Genomic DNA, 22,448 nt, shown 5'->3' with positions numbered 1-22,448 from the left:
TTTCATTTTGCAGGAGAGAAGTGGAGTGGTACCTGAGTGATTATGATAAGGGCAATATATTTGAGATTTCTGTTCTTTATTTTCCATCTCAAAAGCCTTAAATGCAGCTACTTATGCCTTCAATTTTCCTCCAAGGAAATTTGCTCCTATTAACAGCCCCCTGCACACTCAGTCTTGATCTGGTCTTGCTAGTTGTGTCTCTGCTCCAGCATGTACATGAAGTATGAGAAACCTGGGGTGAAACCTTGGCTCAGAGGCATGCTGTGACAGTGGCTGTGCAAGATAAGAGGAGCCCTAACCTCCTGCCTCAGCCTCAATGGGCAGACAGAGATACACCATGATGGAGCTGAGCCAGCAGGAGCCCAGCCCACTCTGTGCCTTGGCAAAACCCCCCTGAACCCCTCAGTTTACTCATGGCCACTTCAAACTCCCAGGGCAAGAGAAGACCCCAGAAATTTCTCCCCCAGCCCAAAGAGGTATGAAATCAAAGCCTTAGATGAAATCCTTGTGAGATTGCTGCTAAAACACAATGACCATGGTCCAAGAGCAAGCAGTCATAATAGGAGGGCTATTTGTGCTCTTTTTATGGCTTTCAGTTTCAAGGATCAAGGGATCAATCCCTTCTCAGTAAGCCAAGGGCTGATTTTGACTTGTCAGAAGGGCATCCTTGTGCCACCACCATTAACAGCAGCAACCCCTTTCCCCTCTGGTTATCCCTTCACCACAAGCCAGCTAATAGCCAGTGCTAATTACAGAATCTTAGAACCAGCTAGGTTGGAAAAGACTTTTGAGATCATCAAATGCAACCTATGACCTAACACCACCTTGTCAACTAAATCATGGCACTAAGTGCCACATCCAGTCTTTTCTTAAACACCTCCAGGTACAATGACTCCACCACACCCCTGGACATCCTGCTCCAATGCTCAGTCACCCCTTCTGTGAAAAACTTCTCCCTAATGTCCTTGTTCCTAACAAGAGGATACATACACAGTATTCAGATGCCAGGAACCAGAGGCTATCCCACCTCTAAAATCCCTGTGGCATTTCAGTTTGAGGTCTATCCACTGGCCATCCCTAAGAGCCATGGCCACTCCTGTGCCATGGACAGTGCCAGAGGCTGCAGGTTCCTCCACATGGATGGGTTTTCATTGCCATGTTGGCACTCAGGAGTGCAATGGGTGTTGGAGTTTGTTTCTGTGCGCTGCATAGGGCACCTCTGATCTTCTGGATTTCCACATGGAAGCACATGGAAATGTTTGCACAGGGCATGCACTAAGGGCACACATTTCTGGATGGCACACAGAGCTGTGCCTGTGGCTCAGCTAAGCATTGGCACAACAGTTTTCTCTGCAGCTCAGTCTGGCCACAGCAGCCCCAGACTGCAAGGAGTCTGTCTTCAGCTGGCAGCTCTGTCTTTGGCAGGGGCCAGAGGAATCCACTCCAGCAGCAAAACTGGGCTGGAGGCTGCTTCTCTCTGGGAGCTGTTTGTGCTGCTCGTCTTCTGCTGCACACAAAAGCCACCTTAGGGTACCCTTTGTGCTCTTTGGAAGACAAACCCTATGCCATGAGGACACAGTTTTCATTCAGCATACACATGTAGCATCAGGGTAAAGAAAGCTGTGGGTTTGTGTTCGTGCACTCAAGCAGGAGTGCATGGGATGTGCTGGGTTTGTGTTCCAGTACCTGTAAACGGTGGCTAAAACAAGAGGGCCTTGTGGTAGGTTGTAACCCGTGTTTTCCAAGGTGTGGGCTTGTGTGGGTGTTTAGGTGTGTTTGCAGGCGGCTGAAGGATCTCCAAGGAGCAGGAAGGGCAGCTGGGGCTGGCACTGTATTAATCATGCTAGAAAAGCAACACAAAGGGGTCTTCCTGAGCTCTTCCTGAGCTTTCATCAGGTTAAAGCATCCACAAAGGCAGGCAGGGCTGAGCCATGCTGAGTGTAGGTGTGTGCATGGGAAGGCTTTACCCAGAGCTGTGTCCCCATGGCTCATGGGCGAGCACACGCACCCCCAGGACAGAGGAGTGTCCGTGCCGGTGCTGCAGCTTCTCCCATGTTCACACAGCCTCCTGCAACACATCAGCTCCTCCTGCCTTTTGCTACAGCAAGGGAGCCCTAAAGCTTTCCTGGTACAGCAGCATTAAATACAAAGCCTCAACAATGTTTTTTTTTTTTTAAGTCTGAAGGTTCTGAGAGGGACACTGGAACAGTTTTACAGGAGTAATTGCAAAGGTTACCTCGGTCCGCTGTCCCTGCTGATGTGTGGTGGCAGCGTTTCCTTGATCCCTTCCCAAGGATCCCTTCCCAAGGATCCTGCCTTCACACCAGGCTCTCCTTGCCAGACCTGAAATCAGCAGTGGCTTGAAGAGCTAGAGGCAAGAGCAATTCACCCCTGAGAATTGCTGTCTCTCAGGTGAAACAAACAAAAGCAGAACATTTTAAGCATTTGACTTTATCTGTCACTTGGGCATCTCCAGCTGCCCTTTTTCCCAGGTGACCCCTCCCAAATGGTGCACCCACTTCCCCCTGTGCCAGCAATGTTCTTGGCAGCACTGCCTCAGGAGGCTTGCACTGCCCCAGGGTGGGAAATGGGATGGGATGCCTCATCCACTGCAGCCAAGAAAAGGGCAGCGTCAGGCCACAGAGCCGCACCCCCCAGGGGATACTGCTGCAGTACAGGCACAATTAGATTGTTCCAGTATTAATCAAAATCAGGCATTTAAGCTGGGTAAAAAAAATCAAGACAGCAGAAAAGAATATATTTCTTTTTCTGTGACCAGCAATTTCCTAGCCAAAGAAAAAGAAATAAACTCCACAACATTTTGAGAGGAAATATTTACTTATTAATATTTTTATTTAATTCTGTGTGCTGTGGCAGTCAGAGATAGGATGAGAGATCTCCATAATGCATCAAGTGTGGCATAGAGGTTTTTTCAGGCACACACAAGGTGAAGCACGAGGAAGGCCTGATTCTGGCTGAGGCTGCATCATGGGAACTGTGAAATGAGGCTGGGGATGGGGGGAGAAGCCTCATCCCTCTCCAGGGCACAGACATCCCTGACCCTGCCTATGTGATGCTCCCATCTCATTGGATGGAAGCTGTTGGCCAAAGCATCTGTTGGCCAGGACACTGCTGTGAGAGCTGCTTTCAGATCAGTGCCACCAGCAAGCAGAGGGAGGTGGTAAAAATAACCCCTGCTTGGAGAGCTGTGATGTACTTACAAGCTGCTGAGGAGGCTGAGCCTGGTGTGCTGTCCCACTTGAGCAGGCATCAGGCTGAGAGAGACATAGCAAAATGGAAAAAGTGAATCTGCTGGGGTACAGAGACAAGCAGTCCCTGGGCTGTAAATCAGAGCTGAGAGCACAGGGAAGACGGGAGAAGCAGGCAGGCAGTGCAAACACTAAGCAGAGTTACAGCTTTCTGTGAAGTTTGTTCATTTTGGGATGATGGCAAAAAAGAGCAGAACATTGTGCAATGGATGGGGCATACCGCTGTGGGACGAGGTGCTCAGCTCTCCAGTCTCAGCACTGCACCCTCAGGGCAGGTTATATCCTGCTGGGAACATTGACAAACCAGAGCTTTACAAAACAAAATGTACTTGGGAAAAGCTGTGCTAAGAATTGTGTCAACCATATCTGTATTTGGAGGAACACACAGCTGAAAGAGGCAGCTCTCTGTGGGCTAGACAGTACATACTCCTTTAACAGCCTCTAACTGGTGTTTCACAGGGACACAGCGGCAGAAGGTGTGACAAAATAGTCCCCAAAGATCCTGAGTCTTGTCCTCCTTTCCCTGCCAATATGCAGGGAATGAACTGGGACAGCCCAGGAGGAGCTCACAGATCCCAGTCTGCAGCCAGCCCGGTGAAGCCCACAGGAGCCAGCTGGCTGCAGTCTGGCCTGGTGGGTTTTCCTTACAGACCTTGGGTCCGGCACTGTCCTAAGGGGTTCACAGAGGACAAGGCAGCATGTTGAAGGCTTCAGATCACAGAAGCCTGAGTTGGATTTGATGATCCTGGTGTCCAAATCAGCATATCCTATTATTCTATGATTCTATAAGCCTTAAGGATGGGCAGGATCCAGAGGACTCCTAAGAGCCTGTGGATGGGCAAGGGAGCTACGGACACTTCCTTGCTTTAACAATATCTGGTGTGTTTAAAACCTGAACAGTATTAAAAAAAAAAAAAGCCTGACGGCCCTGTCAGAGAAGTGCAAACAGCTCCTGCAGGAAGCCAACAAGACCTCCCAGCTCCAGGGGTTTCCACAGGGAATTCTGCTCCTGCCCGTGGTGCACCAGAGACAACTGCAAACAGCAGCAGCCTTCCTCTTCAGCCTGCCTCCCACTCAGATGGCCCCAACCCTCTGAGACTGTAAATCAATTCCAAAATGCAAGGAAACCACAGGCACAGGTCCCCTGGGGAAGCTGAGCAAGGAAGGAACTTGGAAAGCTCTGAGCAAAAGGGTCCAATAGGTTCAGCAACACAAGGACCTTCTCCAGATTTTCACTGGCCTGGTCAAGCCTAGCAGATAAGAAGCAGGAAATACGTCAAGCCAAGCTCCAGAGACCAGCCAAGACCTTCACACGTGTATGAGTTTGTTTGCGCAGGAAGCAGGGGCATCACACAGTGATGAGGGCTTTCAGCCCATAGTACACCAGCTAAGAGAGCACTTGACAAAAATAGGCACTGCCCATTTGGCAACAGCAGGGAAAAGCATAATCCTGGTTTTTCATGCACAATCCCAGTCTACCTGTTATTATTGTCTGGGCTCGAGCAGCAAACCCTGAGCCAAATTCTGGGATGATTTATTCCTCACTCAGTATCACTCCATTTATTGAGTGGAGTTACTTAGTCATTGCAAAATTTGGCCCAATTATTTTATTTGGACATCTACTTAATGCTTCTAATCTTGCCTCTGAAATGTTAACCCTGCAGCTTATGAAAAGAACCATTTTCTCTAGCAGGACCAACATGGCATTTGGAAAAGAACCATATGCTAGCACTCAAACTCTGCTTTATTTAGCTGTGTTCTGGAGGTGGTGCTGATGCGCACTTGAAGATCGGTCTCCAAGTGCCTACGCAGGAATTAAACACAGGATAGGAGATAAAGCTCATGTCCATAGGGACACAGACATGGCAGAACAAGAACATAAATCTTAGCTTTCCTCTTATAAATCTGAATTTCCAGTCACTTGAAAACAGACAAACCTGTCAGCACAAACGCACACAAATGCAGTCACTGGGCACGGCATCGCCACAGGCACAAGGACAGGGACAGGGACAGGGACAGGCAGCCTCTCCCTTCAGCCCACCCGTGGTGGTGCCCTGCCAGCTGGGGGTCAGTGCAACCAGCCTTGGGGAGTCTTGGCTCCTAACAAAACTTTCCCTCAGTTTTGGGTGTAACTCAGCATTTGTGCAGCAAGCACCACAGCCTTGAGCACTTCCTTCCATGGCAGGTACCTACAATGCTCTTGGAGCGACCATGCCAGCACCAGCTCCCTGCTGGATTCCTGATGGATTCCTGTGTGGGCAAGGAGCTGTTGCTTCACCACAGCCATGAAAAATCCTCAGCCAAGAGTTTTCCACTGCCACTGGGGGAGCATTGGCAGGTGATCAGCACCCCTGACCTGCCCTTGCTCTGCCCAGACAGACAGACAGCTGTGGGTACAACACAGGATGGGCCAGGCAGATGGACTTCCCCTGGAGAAGTGCAGGCAGCCAGCACAGCTGGGCAGCAGCTCAGGGGTGTTCAGAGGCTGCTGCCATTTGGATACAAGTCCCTCATCCCAGCTGTAATTGTGGCCATGTGCAGAGGCTGCAGGGAAGCACTGGGACATCACTCAGGAGTGCCCACCTGGCTTTTGGACACCAGGGGTTTGGAGAGCCTCTGTCCCCCATGCCCCTGTGATCACTACTAGCTCTGCATAAACCTGCCTCCTAGGAATCTGCCTCACTGCATTTTGAGTGGGCTGGTCCTTCTGGCATCTTTGACAGTGAATTTTGGGATTCTGTTACTCATTGTGCAAAAGAAGTATTTCTTTTTGTTTGTCCCATTATTCATTGCAGAAAAGAAATATTTTCTTTTGATTGTCCTAAACCTGCTGTCCAATAACTTATACACTGCTCCAACTTTTGTATTGTCAGAAATAATTAAGAAGATCCTCATTGATCTTCAAAAACTATTTCTGCATCTCCCTCCTTTCTTCATGTTTGGTTTTTTTTTTCTAAACAAAAAGGTTCCTCTGTTAAATTTCTGTTCAACAGCAGGAAATACAGATCTTTCTTTGACTTTGTCTTTTTTAATTACTAGGCCTAAACAGATTATTCACAATACCACACCAATGTCATTTCAGATGGTTGCCAGATTAGGATTTTTCCTTTGCTCTTGATTTCCTCCTGTCGTGGTTTAACCCCAAACAGCTACCAAGCCCCACACAGCCACTCATTCACTCCCTACCAGCAGGTTTGGGGGGAGAATTGAAAGGGTAAACGCTGGAAAACTAATGAGTTGAGATAGAGACAGTTTAATAGGGAGAGCAAAAGCCACACACACAAGCAAAGCAAGGATTTCATTCACTGTTGGCTGTGGACAATTCATTAATTCACTGTGAATTCACTAATTCACTGTAGACTTGCAGGTGTTCAACCATCTCCAGGAGAGTGGGGCCCTATCATGTGTGATTGTTATTTGGGAAGACAAACACCATCACTCCAAACATCCCCCTCTTCCTCCTTCTTCCCCCCTTTGTATACTCAGCGATATGGTCTGGAATATCCCTTTGGTCAACTGGGGTCACCTGTCCTGTGTCTCCTCCCAACCTCCCATGCACCCCCAGCTTCCTCACGACCACGGCAGCATGGAAAGCAGAAAAGGCCTTGGTCTGTGTGAGCCCTGCTCAGCAATAACAAAAACATCTCTGTAATATCAACCCTGTGCTCAGTACAAATCCAAAACACAGCCCTAAACCAGACACCATGAAGAAAGTTACCTCTACCCCAGCCAAAACCAGCACACTTTCCCTGTAATTGTCAACATTCTGGTCACTTAATAATTGCTGAGCAGCAAGTTGACTTCAGACTATCTGCAATGACTCCAGCATTTCTTTTGCCATCAATAATCACTCTTTTAGACTACATTGTATTGCATATATAGTTAAATATGCCTAATTGATAGTGTTCCAGGAAGAGTTAGATTTTATGAAACTGTCTTATTCTCCTTGAGTGTTCATTTTAGTCTCCATTCGGGCAGGGGTCCAAAGATTTTCTAGTGAGCATAGAACATATCTCTTTCAATGTGTTTGCAAAAGTTTATAGCAGAAAATTCTAGCCTTTTTACAAGTGATTCTTCAAAATCTTTTTTTAAGCACTTCTTACGATTTCACATTTAACATCAGAGTATCCATGATCCTTTCTGTTTTCCCCCTTTGGACATGACTTATGCTTTTTGTAGGATATCTTTTTACTTCTAATAATATTCTTTCATCTACTATTTAACTATGCTAGCTATTTTTATTCTTTTTGAAAAGGCTTTCTGGTAGTTTATCCATTTATCATGGACTCCTAATATCCAGAGCCTAGATATCCTCAAGCTTTTTTTACTCTTTTGGGTTCTTTTAATTTTCATCCTTGAAGCTAAAAGTTTAATATAGAGGATGGGGGAAGGAAGTTTCACCCTGCAAATTGAATGCTTGATTATTGCAAAGTGCCTGTTCGTTGCATCTGTGCATTCACTGAGCAAAATCAAGAGCTCTCTGCAGCTCGTGGGTGCTCAGGCTTCTTGCTCTAGGAAGCACTGCTTAAAAGAACAGTGCAAAACCAGCATCACTATCATGCCCTTTTGTAATATTTACTCAGTCTGTGTCAGGTTAAGTGAAACCTCTTGTTACTGCTTTATTGGCTCCCTTTGCACGCTGCCTTTCTGTCAGAATAGCTTGTTCATTGCAGTATCCTCTCTCAGTTTCGGAACCTGGCCATATACAGGTGCTATGGAGACAGGACATCTCTGCCTCTAAGGACTCTTGTGTTACTTGCTGGCCCTGTTTAGCTCACGTTTGCATTCACTGGCTGACCCACCCAGCCACCATGCATTTGGATGTCCAGCTGATCAGTTCCTTTCCACTGGGCCCCTGAAGTAACCACATTTCAGCTCAGGCCCCATGCTGCTATCTTCCCTTGGATATTTACAGGAAGCCCTCCTTCCTCCCTGATTCAGACCCACATTCATGCCATCAAAACAGGCCCTTTCCTAACATAGAGACACCATGGGACCCCTGCATAGCAGAAGCAGGAAAGGCACCACTCTTGGGTTCCTGAGCAAGGGACACCTGAGAAGGCCACATGCATCCCAGTAATGTGTACATACCATTCATCAGCCTCCTCAGCCTGAAATCCAGTTCACCAGCAGTGGCAGAACACTGTTTTCTCCCCAGTTCCTATAAATATCTTCTGAGCAGCCAAAAGAATGTTTGTATCCCCAATGAGCAAGTGCCTCTGGCCAGCCAGGGGCACACAGCCTCTGACAGGTGACATGGGAAATGGTTTTAAACTGAAAAAGCTCAGGTTTAGGTTGGATATTAGAAAGAAATTATTTACTGTGAGGGTGGTGGGAGCCTGGAACGGTTGCCCAGAGGAGTTGTGAATGCCCCATCCCTGAAAGTGCTGAAGACCAGGTTGAATGAGGCAATATAGTCTAGAGGAAGAAGTCCGTGCCCAGGGCAGGGCAGCTGGAGCTGAGTGATCTTTAAGGTCTCTTCCAAGCCAAGCCATTCCATGACTATGACTCTGGCCCAGAGGTGCTTGGACCCTGTGGCAGGCTCTCCAGCAAAGCAAATCCTGCTTCCTTGGCACAGGTGATCTCACCAAACAGCTGGGCTTTTATAAACCCTGACATCACATTGCTAGGCATTTGTCCTCTGAATAAATCCATGTCCTTCCCATTTGCCAACCAAACATATCTCCCATGGCTGCAAACCAAAAAATTGCATGGATTAATGAACCAAGCCTCATAAATTCCCAGCTCTCCTACATGGAAACTGAGGTCCAGAGGGAAGCACTTTTCTCAGGGTCAGGCAGTGTGTCACTAAGATCAGGAACAGCACTCTCTTCCCTTCCCTTCATCTGCCCCTGAAAGCACGACACCATATCCTGCTGCTGCACAAGAAGTAAGCCCTGGGGGGCCCAGCTGCCAGCACCCTAGCTCTGAGACCTGGAGCACCTTGGCATCTAATGCTAAGCAGAAATCTCTGCAATCCTGCCACCTCCCGTGTTTTGCCTGCTTGCTTGCTTCCACTGTATGGTAAAAATACACAGGGACGTGATATCTGGGAGTAAACACATATATAGTCACAAAATTCATAACTAAACTTGTAAAACTAGTGAATTTGTTATTTTGGTTTGATTTTCTGGGAAAAGGAGGAGTTGGTAGATAACTCCATAACTCCCACATTTATTTTAGGAAAAATAACTAAAAATGTCACATGAAAATGTCAATATGCTTCAGAACTTGTAAAAGCTGACAAAACTTCATTCTTCAGTTCATTGGCTCCCAAAGGTGCATGAACTGTGGGGTACTACTGACAGAAGCTGATTAAAAACAGGCTCTTCTTTGCTGTCTTAGGCAGGCAGGTCCCATCCAATTTTGCTCTGAGTTTGGGTATTTTTGTCTTCACTCCTCAAATGACAGAGCTGTGTCCTTCCAGGTTTCTGTGCTGCTGCATCTTTCTGCCCCTTCAAAACCCAACCATCCAGCCTGCCTCTAGAGCACAGGGAACCTCAGGACATCCGAGCCAACAAATGTCAGCCACATACAGTTGAAATGCATCCAACTTCTCTTGACAGCAAATGTTTAACAGTGAGCACACGTGATAACCTGTGTGTCCAGTGCTGCTTTCCTTCTGTTTGCTTTTACACACAGAACAGTGAAAAAACCATGTTACTTGCTGAATTTCCCCTAAAACATTCGAGCCATCAGATTGCAGACTCCCTTAGATATTAGAGGTTGTTGTGAAAAGAGCCTGAAATGTATCTTTAACCATCATGGTCAGGACCTCCAAATATTTCTCCAAGGGAAAAGTCTCACTTGCAAGAATCCAAGATTAAAAGTAACAAGCACATAAACATCCTTCACATGGTTTTGTATTAGCCAAGAGCTGTTTCACAAGCAAGCTCTGCTGCCTCTCTCCCTCTCTCCCTTCTCACCAATCCCCTTCCCTCTTGCCCAAGAAAGGTAATTTTCTTCACAAGGAAGAAAAAAAAATCCCCACTTCTACAACAACAGTGTTTTAAATCACACTAAAGAAGAAAACTTCCCTTTCACCAGTTCCTAATAAATAACTTCAACCTCTTTAATGCAAGCATTTCCAAACAAAGAATCTCTGTTTAGGACAGACTAATAAATTACTGAAGTAGATCTTGGTTTATTTGAAATCAGACCCAGGTGAACCTCACCTTGGTTTCAAAATAAGTCATCTGCAGTCTCATGTTAGTATGGATGGACAGAGGAGACAAAGGAAAGCCCCTTCCCCTCTTTCTCCAGTTTCCCCAGCTTCTCACCATTGCTGCTGTTGGCTCCTACTCCATGTGGGTGAAGGAGACAGATGTCCCAGCCAAGTGCACATACGTAATTCCCACTGCTTCCAAAACACAAGGGTGGTTAAAGTTGTGGAAGGTTCTCTGAAACCTCAGGGTATCCTGAGCACGATGCAGCAGGGGAGAAGTGTCTTGGACATTCCAAGCCAGCCCAGAAACACGCTCAGCCACATCAGCAAATAGCATGAATGCAACAAGGAGCAAATCCAGATTGACTCCTGAGTACAGCTGTGCCAAAGCCAATCTGACACCAGTGCAGCAAAAATCAGGATCTGTCCCTAAGCTGTTTGTAACATACCATGACATTTGCTAACACAAGAGTCACAAATGCATAATTAACAACTTAACACATTTAATAGCCTTAAAGCTAATACTCTGGCACAAGAAACCATTACATGACTCTGATTCCACAGCTCTTGGTTTTGCAGGAAGAATTTCCTTCTCACCTGCGACCAGTTAAGTAATTGCACTTCCAGTTAAATACCTGGCAGTGCTTTGTTGTACAGTCAAAGGTTGGCCTGCTCTGCTACTAGCAGCACTCACTCCAGACTACACAGAGCAAGCACAGGGACACACACACACACACATACACATGTGGCAAGATGCTGCTTGAGAATTAACTCATTCCCACCATGAATGAATTCTTCCAAATTCGGTCATCTGACTTCAGGCTACTCAAGGAGAAGTCCACATGCTACTTGACAAAGCCCTCAGGGTTGACCTGGTAACGTCCCTGTCCTGTGCACTGGCTTCCTACTTCAGGGGAAGGGAGATCCTCTTGCTGTCCTGTTACTGGACACTGATTATTTTCTGCTCAGCATGTAATCTTGCATCTTTACAGCTTAAAAAAATACCCTAAAAGTTAGGAGCCAGCCTTGCTGAAACACTGCTTTCAGCTTGCACACTCTGTTTAAGATGGCAGTGAAAAGTCAAACTGTAAATCCAGGGCACCATCACTGCACAAACAGTCTGAGCTCAGCTCAGGGATTTCGGGTTATCTGCACCTCCCCAGAGTTTTTCTCCCCACAAAAATGCGAGCCCAATGTACAAAAGACAGCCCAGGCTGAGCCATGCCATGGGAGCAGAGGTTCAAGCAAGGCTCAGTGCAGCCTGGAGAACCACGCTGGTCTCTCTGGTGGTGGCTCAAAAGCCTAAGACCAGGGGCCTTGCAGGCTGAGGTCCATGCATGCTGCCAGGGAGCCAAAGCTCATGGAAGGCAGCCAGCAAACTGCTGGCACTGCTGACATTTGAGAAACCGCAGCAACCAGATTTGCTAGAGCTCACTCACTGGCCTCTGTTACACTGCAATTTGTTTGCTGTCAGCCTGACAATTCAATAGATGCCTCAGTTTGTGTTGTGTCCCATGGCTCTGCTGTCACTTTGGAGGTTAGATAAGAACAGTGTGGTGCTTCTTACCAACAGCAGTGGCCCAGTCTGTCCACTGTGCTCCTGCAGGATCAGATCCCCAGCACTGGTAAGGGTCATCATTAACCAGCTCCTAAAGAAAATGCATTTTCAGGATCCCAGCACAAAAACCTGCAGGAATTGGAAGAACCTTCTCATATTTGTTCCTGATAACAGCTCTACTCTGAAGTGTTGCCAGTGAATTATTGGAAACCCAGGGGTGAAAGAAGTTATGCAAGAGCAGAACTGGTGCACACACAGCTAGGAGAGGAGAATGTCCTCAGCCTGTTGAGGTGAACACTAAATTGCGCCCAGAAATCCTCCATTAATTACTGAACAAGCCTTGCTAAAATGTTTGCAAAAAGAACAGAAAAAGCTTTCTCATAAGATGAACAGAGAGGATTTCTTTTACCTGCTTCCAGTAGAGCAATGATACTGACCAGGCCAAAATAAGGCATGGGGAGGTACAGATCCACCACACCAGCATGATGAGTTTTAAAATAACACAGCATTTAAAAACAAGCACATGGGAGAAATGCTGACAGGCATGGAGGGGACTGGACACAAAACAGAAAGAGAATAAAAGAATTGCTTTCAAGTTTTTACTGACTGGATGAACCTCTTGACACGAGGACAGAATGATTTATATATAAAGTGATCTGAGAATAACAGGCAGTCCTATTAAAGACAAATTCTCCAGTGCAATTTCCTGTAATTTGGAAAAATCGTGTTGAAGACACTCCTGGGGTGCTCAGTCTCACCTGTGCCCTGAGACATGTCCTGCTGCACCAGGGGCATTTGGCTTCCAGCTCCTTCCTGTGCAGGCATGGAAGGCTCATGCCTACTCGCTGCCGTACGCAGCATCACTGTGAGTGGCATCTGTGGATGCTTTTAAGCTGTGAATTGCTGAAAGGAAATGCACAACCCACATCTCAAGCCTAGGGAGTAGATGACAGACTCAAAGCCCTTTGATGCAGTCATTACCCTCACTAAAGTGAAGGTAATAAGTGCAATCCTTACAGGACAGACAGACATGATAGTCACGCCACTAAAAAGTACAGCACGAGAAACCTTCAAAATTAGCAGCACAGGAAGACTGGGAGGGAGGTTTATTTTTCCAGCTGCATTCAGGAAGGCCTCTCCAGGACATAGCTAAATCACCCTGGCTTTTCACCCTTTTGCCTTGATTGCAACTGTTTGGAAGATAAACACTAGCCTATCTTTAGCATTGGCATCTCCCATGTTATTCGCTCTGAAATGGAACAGAAAATGTCAACAATGAACAGTTGAAGAGAAACTCAACTGGAATATGACATTTTCCTCAAACATGCTGCAGTAGATTTTCAAATACACTTTGTAGATGTGTTAACATCTACATTTGTCTCTTGAAACAGAAAAGAGAACACAGCTATTTTCACCCTTCCAGGAAGGGAGTATCCATTGCTCTGCTGCTGGCTGGGGCAGCACAGCCTCCTGTGCCTCCTGCATGGCAGCAGCACAGAGGCATGCTGAAGGAGGGATGGCAACAGCAATGGTAAAGGGCCTGCTAGCAACCCCAGCTGCTAAACAAAAATTAGGAGCAGGGACAAGGAGCATGTCACAGCTTCTTGAAGGTATACCCCACACTTTGTGTGCCACAGGGATTTGTACCAGACCTGAAAGCAAAGGGAAACAGAAAAGTAGCCTAAAACCTGTGGTATTGGAAGGACACTATATAATCTCTGGAAATCTTATGGGGCTTTTCAGCTGTGTACATTATGCAACATAAGACATATGGCTACAGAGTTCCCACATGATGTTTGGGAAAGGGTTTGCAGATGTTGCAAACCCTTTCCCAAACCCAGAACTCCCAGAATTGAATTACTGTTAGGAATTTGATGAGGAAAATTAGCCCAGCTGTTGGCAACTGATTTTGTCTTACTGATTCCAGTTTGCCTGCCTGGAAGAAAGTTGTTCTGGAGGTCAAGTTGCTTTGCTTTGTGCATAGATGTTATGTACGTGCATACCATGCAGAGAAAGCAGCCACGAGGGTCTAACTGCAAAGGGAGAAAAGCTGTTTCACAGGCTGCATGCAGGGAGGCACATGGGGTCATTTAAGTGCTTTTTCATGAGGAGGTTGGGTCAGAGTCCAGACCTGTTTCCTTACCTGCTGAATTGCTTGCAGAACCCTCCCCTGGTGCTGGAGGTCAGCTGGAGGTGCTGGTACTGCAAGGGAGTTGCGAAGGACCTGTCCAAAAACAAGCCACACCCCCTGCCCCCAGGATTTTCCTCAGCTTTAGGCTAAAAAGAGTCAAGCTTCAGTTTTGCTGTATCCAGGAGCCAGTCACATGGGTCATGTGCTGTACTTCAGTGCCCAGAGGGCAGAGGTCTGTGCTTCTCAGTCCTACCAAGACACTCTGTTCACCAGCACCACATCCATCTTCTGCCTTCACCCCAGCCCTTACCTCTCCAACTGATCAGTATGATTGCACCTCAAACCACGACATTAGAAACACCATGAGCCCCCTGAAAATCATACCAGAGAAATATTAGCTACAGCTCAGCACCAGTTAATACCTTCTGATTGGGAAGTTTTAATTTCCAGAGGCTTGCCTTTAAGGAAGGTGCTACTACAGGAATACACTATTAGCACAGGAATGTTTCAAAAATGGAGAAAATACAGGCAGAATATTCCCAGTCCAGGAATTTGGTTTCCATTCTGCAGAGGGTTTCAGATGCTCTTCAGCACGTATCCCACAGAGAAAATCTTACATGCACCTGCAGACATGCACATGCAGCAACCCAACAGAAGCCTCACTCCTACAAATTTACCATCATCAAAATCCCCTTACTTTTAAACTCCAAGAAAAGCACATCCACATAGTATCAATTGCTCTGGTAAATAAAACTGCATTCTAACCAATTACCAAAACCATCTAACCAAAATCAAAACCATCTGCAGCACTAAATAATTTATGGGTCAGAAGGGGAAGGGGAGAAGAGACAAAACCAACTTGGATGAAAATAGAAACTATATACGCAATTTTTGTGAATGCAAGAGGCTTGCCCATTGCATTAAGGCTCTTGGGCACCAGTTAAAAACACTCTTTAAACCTCAATTCAGGTTAACACAAAGATCTCAAAGAAGTAAATAGTTTAAAATCAGTCTAACTCGACTTTTTTCTCATTAGTTTGTACTTGACAGCACAGCCTGCAAAACCTCTCTGAGCAGCAACCCCAAGAAAAGCATTGCTGGCTCTGCACTAGCTACCGACAGCTTTTAAACCCCTTTACCCCTCAAAGCTGAACAAGGACAGTTGGATCCCTGGAATAAGGACAGCCCAGTAAGTACTGTGCAAATATATCAGATTTATTACTCTTTTATGGAAATAATAACAGACATTCAGGTAGAAACATATTAAATTAATGCAGTCAACAGTTTAAATGCAAAAATAAATATAAAGTCCGGCAGCTCAATGCATCTAAAACAGCTCATTTCTTCTAACGAATAGAAAAGATTTTTTTTTTTTGTCTTTTAAATTGTGAGTTTCATACAATCGAATAGAAACGAAGGTACAAGCGCTTTCTTAGAAAACATCCCGAGCCGGCCGCCCGTCCGGGCGCTCCTGCGCGGGCGGCGGCGCGGCTCCCCGCAGCTCCGAGCTCAGTCCGTGCCGCCGCTGCCGAGCCGGGTCCCGCCGGGCCCCGCCGCGCTCACAGGGCCGAGTCCGAGTCGCTGGAGTCGAGGCTGTTGCGGAGGCGGCAGCTGCCCAGGCGGTCCCGCTGCAGGCAGAGGTTCTGGGTGCTCCGCCGCAGGCACTCCAGCGACTGCAGGAAGGACTTCTTGGCCTTCTCTTCCTCCATGGGGGACACCCCCTCCTCCTCCACCTCCTGGATCTCGTCGAAAGTCACCGGCTGCGTCTTGAAGCGCGACTGCCGCGGCCGCCGCAGCTTGCCCTTGGGGGTCTTGGCGGGGCGGGCGGGCGGCGGGAACTCCTCGGACACGCAGACGAAGTGCGGCATCACCGCCTGATAGCTGGAGCAGATGCCCATCAGCTCGGCCGGCTTCGCGGCCATCCTGCCGCCCGCGGGAGCGCCCGCCGCGGGGGCCGGGGCCGGCGGAGCGGGGCGCGCTGCCTCGGCCGTGCCGGGCGCCGAGGCTCCGGCGGGCGGCGGCGGGGCAGGGACGGGCCCCGCGGGGCCGTGCGGTACCGTGCGGAGCAGTGCGGACCGCGGCTGTCCGGAGAGACCTCGGTGCGAGCGCAGTGCTGAGCGAAGCGGAGCGTTGTGCTGAGCGCGGTACCGAGCGGAGCGGAGCGCTGTGCTGAGCGGAGCAGAGTGCGGTACCGAGCGGAGCGCTGCGGTACCGTGCGGAGCGGAGCGGTGCAGAGAGGCGCAGTACGGTGAGGACCGGAGCGCAGCGCCGAGTGGAGCTCCCCCGCTGCCTCAGCAGAGCCGCTGCCGCCGGCCCCCCGGCCCCGTTATATAGCCGGCGGAGCCCCGCGGGAGCATGCTCAGACGGCAGCGCACTCGGGCCGCAGCGGAGCCCACTCGTGGCCGGCCGGGCTCTCCGCTCCGCATGACGTGTCCCGCACCGCCGCCCCCGCCCGCCGCGTCCCCTCGGAGCGGGGGTGTCAGGCACAGCCCGGGGCGCGGGAGCCATCGCGCTCCATCCCGTCGCCCCCTCCCGCCTCCTCTCGCCTTCAGCTCCAGGGCATCCCTCTCCTGCCCCGCGGCACCCAGCGGAGCTTCAGGCCGGTCCCGGAGTGCCACGGCCGTACTTCGGCTTTCTGCGTTTCACCGCGCTGCTTTTTCTATCAATACCCTGATTTCTATGGCTATGAAAGAGTACCGACAGACCCGCCACATCAGCTTTCAGCTGATCGCTACCGTCAGAGTGACAAACCCATGCTCAAAGGAAGCTCCAAGGCAAGCCCAAATCTGAAAACCCTATGTTACAGTGACCCAGATATAAGCTGCAAAGACCACACGGAATGGACCAGACAAGAACCATCACCATCAGAGGGTTAACCAGAACTCTGGGATCTTGTTCCCAAGTCTGCCACCTCTAACAAAGCTTAAATACCTCCTTCAGTGTGACTCCATTTTTTTCCATTTAGTAGGGATCCTAAAATTTTCCATTCCCCTGTGCGCTCTGTGGTGCTTCTTTGATACGATGCAGAATCAGATCCTCAGACAGAAAATGGCATATGAGTATTACTGAGCTGAAACAAAAGCTTGCAAATTAGTGACGGCTGGAACCATGCTCTAAAGCTGTATGCGCCAAGCACTCTCAGTGATAGAAAATCCCAACAGCGTAAGAAAAACATACGATTGGAATAGGAAGGGCGGTAGAGGGAGGAGGAGGAGTAGAAAAACATGAGGGAGGAAGAGCCTGAAATGGTTAGTCTGTCCCTTCTTCAGGGCTCATGTTAGATGATTCCCATACAGACACTCTCCATATAGCTTCACCCACTCGAGGATATTTTTGAAGGTTGGTTAGGAACCAGGAAGGAAGCAGAGGCTTAGCAACTGTGTCAGGAATTCTGTGATGCTCAGGGGACAAGGACAAAGCACTCAGGGCCCGAAGTTTGCCAAGCAGTCCCACAGTAGCCCACGCCCAGTGTGCACATGCAGCACAGCACTGCAGTGCGGAGGCACCCAGGGCACTGCCAATTAGCCCACAGCAGAATCTACATTTACCCCAGCAGCTCGGCTCTGTGCCCAAGCTGGGGCACCTGCAGCCAGTGTGAGTTCACTGTGTTTTGCCATAAAACACATTCTTTGTGCAGAGGAGGACAAAACACTCTGAAAAAAAACCCAGAAGCTTACATACGTAATACGCATCCTGTGCCACAGTCCAGCACACAGAAATGGCCTTGGTTTTGTGAGCTCAGCATCAGAAACTCTCAACCTTGTCTTTGGGTAACTCTTAGGAGTGGTCCCAGTTGCCTTAGCAGTGGCAGTGTTTCAGGACCTGCACTGGAAACAAACCATTTTAATTACAGCCCTGTCTCAAAGGGGGTAAAATGGAACAGGAACAGAAGAACAAGTTTCAGGAGAGCAGGGACCAGAGGCACTTGCTAGTGTCTTTCCAGAAGGCTGGCTGGTTTGTTCCTTGCCAGTGCAAAAGCAACATTAAGAGCCTTGGCTTTATGAAACACCTGGCTGCAATGTCTTGGCTTCTTGGCTCCCCAAGGCAGCTTTAGGGCCAGGGTCAGTTTGAAGCCTTTTTGTTGTGAGATACTATTAACTTAATAAGGGAACAATTTTATGTTTGGTCAAATTGAATCATTCCAGCTTGCAGAGGGCTGTGTTTTTTACAGTTTATTTTAGTGGCTAAATTTAGCCCATACATCTCTGCTGCAGTGTAACAACTTTCTCTCCAAAAGCTCCATTTACATATAACCACTTAAATTCCTGACAACTTGATTCTGCAGCACAGCAAAGGCCGAACTCTGTTTCCTCAGTACAGCCCTCCAATACAAGCCTGATGATCACCTTGGAGGATTTCTGGGGCTGAGCTTGCCTCTCATGCAGAAACAAGATGACGTAGGCGCCTTGTTCTGGCATTACATACCCCAGTACAAACTGTCTGTCTGGTTTCCTACAGAAAGTTCAGTATGAAGGAAAACTCAGATATATTTAATACCCTCACAAATATGATTATAAAATGCTTTGCAAAATTTCAATGCTGAATTGGAGCAAGATCACCATGGTAATAAGTGAGAGGACTTGAAGATATTATTTGAGAAAATTTAGAAAATATATCCTGTGGCATAACCCCCAGAGTTAGATCTCCAAGGTGCTAACATAAAAAAAAATATTTACTCAAGCAGTTTAAATAATGGCCTTCATTTCACTTTCTCCCAGCATTATTTAATGAAAGGAAATGAAATCTTGTGATTTCGATGAGTAACATTTCGGCAAGTTTCAATCCATTTCACTGCACTTCATGTCAACCCATTCAATTTAATTGTTTTCATTTCATTTCAGATATTTCCTTTTTTTTTTTTGGATTGCATTTAATTTTATCGTAATTCCCTCTCCTGTGCGTTCAGCTCACTTTGCTCCCTGATATGGAGAATTCAATGGGTATAATTTAGAAAAGTTTTGGAACTTTTCAGTGCAATTTATCTTATCCCATTCCTCTTAAAAGTTTTCACTTAATTTCAGAATTTTCAGGTTTTCTTTCAATTGTTTTTAATTTCATTGTACTTCCTGTCCTGTGTGTTTGGTTACCTTCCTTCTATGGTTTGGAGATGTCATTTCCTTTCATGAAATGAAAATTCTTCAATTCATGAAGAATTTTAATTTCATTAAAGGAAATGGAACTGCATGAGTTCAATGAGTATCATTTTGGCACATTCCAATCCATGTCACTGCAAAAAATCCCCAATGCACTGCACCACCCTTGCTCCCTCCACGCTTTTCTGCTTGGCAGCACCCATGAGCTAGGCACCTCAGCATTGGAAAATGCTGATTTTATATTCATATTTGGGGCCTTGCATAGTTAAATCACCAGTTTTATAGGAGGAGACACAATTATCACTGCTGAAACAGCATGGAAATTGCCAGCATGGAAATTGTCACCTGGTTATTCCTTTAAAAATGTGATTATTGGAAACACACAGCCTTTTGCTGGCCATCAGATCTCATGCCATAGAAGGGAAAGGAATGATTAAAAAGAGGATGTAGGGATGGATAAAAAGAGATAAAAAGGGATGGATACTCACCTCTTCCTGTAGGAAAAGAAACTTTTGAAGGGCCAGGGCTTTTACAGAAACTATCTGCAGCTGGGCACTCACAGTGAATACCACAGTTCATGTCCCAAAACAGAGCAATTACTTCACTGTCTGTCAAGCTGATGGGGTCCCTTGAGAGCCAGCAGGATAAGCTGCTTCCCAGCAAGATGCCTTAACCCATGGAAGTTTCAAATATCCTCCCAAAACATACTCAAGAGTAAAAGCTGCTTCTTGCTGCCCTGGCAGGGGGCATTTCCAGCCACCACACAGTGCCTCACTGTGTACATCTCCACTCAGCATCCTGGTCTGGGTACTCATTTCTGTCAGGAGAGAGGAAGGAATTGCTGTTCTCTCTCCACTAGAATTCATATCTTGGAACAACCATTTTAAAAATACCAATAAAAACATTCAGCAACTGTGACCTAACAGATACTGCTTACAAACTGGAGATGATGCACAAATGGACAGCAAATACAAACTACCTCTGAAAGCAAAAGTCTCCATGTCTCTCTCTGCATGCACATCTGATTTCAATTCCAAAGTGTGCCTTTCTGATGGGCGAACCCAAGTTACCCAACGAGACCCAGCTGAAACCCACTGTTGCACTTCTGCTTGGAAAAAACAAACTGTTGTTTCTTTCTAGCTATCATAATAAAACTGCAGCACACCAAAGACAGCTTACCTGGGCAGCCAGGCCTCTCTCCAGCGCATGTGAATGCATTTCCACCAGGGAATTAACTGGCTAACCACTCACAAGAGCTATGCACTCAGGGCTGTCATATCCCTTTCCTTATGTATTCGGTTTGATATCCTTTACCTCCCTTTCCACTGCTTTGACTTCAGTAGCCTTTTAACATTTTCTCCCCTTGAAATAATTAAATTAAAGCCAAGCCAGCCCAGCAGCTGACTGCCTGAGGGTAATCCTACAGTAAGGATCACACACCCTCACACTCAGGCAGCCAGCAGGCCAACATGCAGCCAGCAGTTTAAATGCTCGACATGACTATTGAAGTATTTTTCTAAATTCCTCACATTCCCCTGGGCTGTGCCAAGGGGCATCCTGCCTGGAATCGTTTGGGGGCAGCCATGGAGAGCCCTGCAGCCAACAGCACAGGGGAGGAATAAGCACATCTCCCCTTGGCAGCAGGCAGGTGTTGGCAGAGCCTTAGCTGCAGGACTGGAAATCTCCAGAGGCAAGGGAACATTAGGCTGGTTCTGCAGCACACTCTGCTCCCAGTCTCCTGCAGGCTGGGCTCTCCTTCACACCCTGAGCACCATGATTTCTGTTCCCCACAGCAGGAGATGAGGGAGAAGCCTCAGGTAATAAAGGACGAGGAAATTCCCTAGCAGCCCTTGCCATGTACTGCAGGGCAGCCATGCAGCAAGGCACCTGTGAGGGGTGAGGAGCAGGAGGCTCGGGCTGCTGCTGGGATCTTGGCAGGCAGCTCATGGAAACTTCCAGCAGAAAGCTCTTCCCAACGCAGCAGGGAATTGCTAGGAAGGGCAAGTTCTCTGAGGGATGTTTCAAACTGGATATGTCCAATGTACACGTTATAGGAGCACAGAAGGATTTTTACATCTCACCAGGCAATCTGCCACAGAAATGGTGCCCGCTTGACACTTACTGAGGTTTTAAGGTAAATTTTAGATAAAATGGCATTTTAAGAGAAAAGGTTTGTCACATTTGTACATGTTCATTTTTATATATAACTTGGCTATTTTAGCTGCAAGAATTTCTTTCCAAGTCTCCCTAAAGTAATGAGAGGGAAAATTCAGCCAGGTTATTGATTCCTGAGTTTTTATTTTTTACAGAGAGCTTCATGGTATGATCCTGATAGACATGACAAATACTTGTCAGCACTTGTGGGAAGTTCCCACACAGTTAATACAAAATATGTGTGTTCAAAGCTCCTTTTCCCTCAAATAGCACAGTTTCAGTCCTGCCCGCCTTTTTATGAGCTGCAATAAATCCCATAAATCTTCTGCCCCATGTCATTAGGAGAAAAGTACAGACTAAAATGCTTGAATGTATGAATGCTTCTCAGAGAAAGGTATAATTTTATTCTCTACAGAGAATTGTTTCAATTGTAAAGTGACAGGTGAAGTGAAAAGTCAGTCTTTCGGTTGCACTTCACAAGTTAACAGCATTTGGCTGTCATCACCTCACTAATAATAAATGTAGTAATAAAACTCTTTGTTTTGAAAGAGAGCTGCAAAGTGTTTCCCGACAGAAAACTGCTCCATTAAATTTCCCTTGTTTGGCCTCAGAGGCATCAGAAGGGATGACAACTTTTCCCAGCACTGTTGTTGATGCATCAGGGCACAGTGATATGAGGACACAAGAAAAAAGTGGGGTTCCAATGACCAAAGACCAGTGATTGCAGAAAACTCAGCTCTTTAAAGAATGAAACCACACTTTAAACTAATTAAGATACTGACTCTGCTTTGGATATTCCTCCTGGTACAAGTTGCTGCCACATGAAGTAAAACCTCTAACCTCCCTTGGCTGTAACTGTCAAGGTATTACCATGTCCAGCTGTTACTGTGACCCCATCAAGTAAGCAGCCCAGAAATTAGGATTTCTAGTTCAGGACATTCTGTCTCAGGTTCAAAATCTGGAAGAAATGTTTTGCCCCACAAAATTATTTAAAATGTCTAGGAAGAAAAAAGACTTTCTGTGGGCAGGGAAGAACTTTGCTGATGAATCCTGGGAATTCCCAACCCTCCACATGCTC

The 22,448-nt window shown here is 47.1% G+C and overlaps 1 protein-coding gene across 1 annotated transcript; it reads right to left on the bottom strand.

Annotated features, from left to right (window-relative positions):
* Positions 1–15,498: 15,498 nt before the first annotated feature.
* C5H11orf96 (chromosome 5 C11orf96 homolog) lies at positions 15,499–17,109 on the bottom strand. The gene has a single exon (XM_030949832.1). It carries the CDS (start codon positions 16,043–16,045, stop codon positions 15,683–15,685), a length of 363 nt encoding a protein of 120 aa, XP_030805692.1. The 5' UTR covers positions 16,046–17,109; the 3' UTR covers positions 15,499–15,682.
* Positions 17,110–22,448: the final 5,339 nt, after the last annotated feature.

This window comes from Camarhynchus parvulus, chromosome 5 (assembly GCF_901933205.1).
Source record: "Camarhynchus parvulus chromosome 5, STF_HiC, whole genome shotgun sequence".
NCBI lineage: Eukaryota > Metazoa > Chordata > Aves > Passeriformes > Thraupidae > Camarhynchus > Camarhynchus parvulus.
This window is presented reverse-complemented; position numbering and strand designations above follow the sequence as displayed.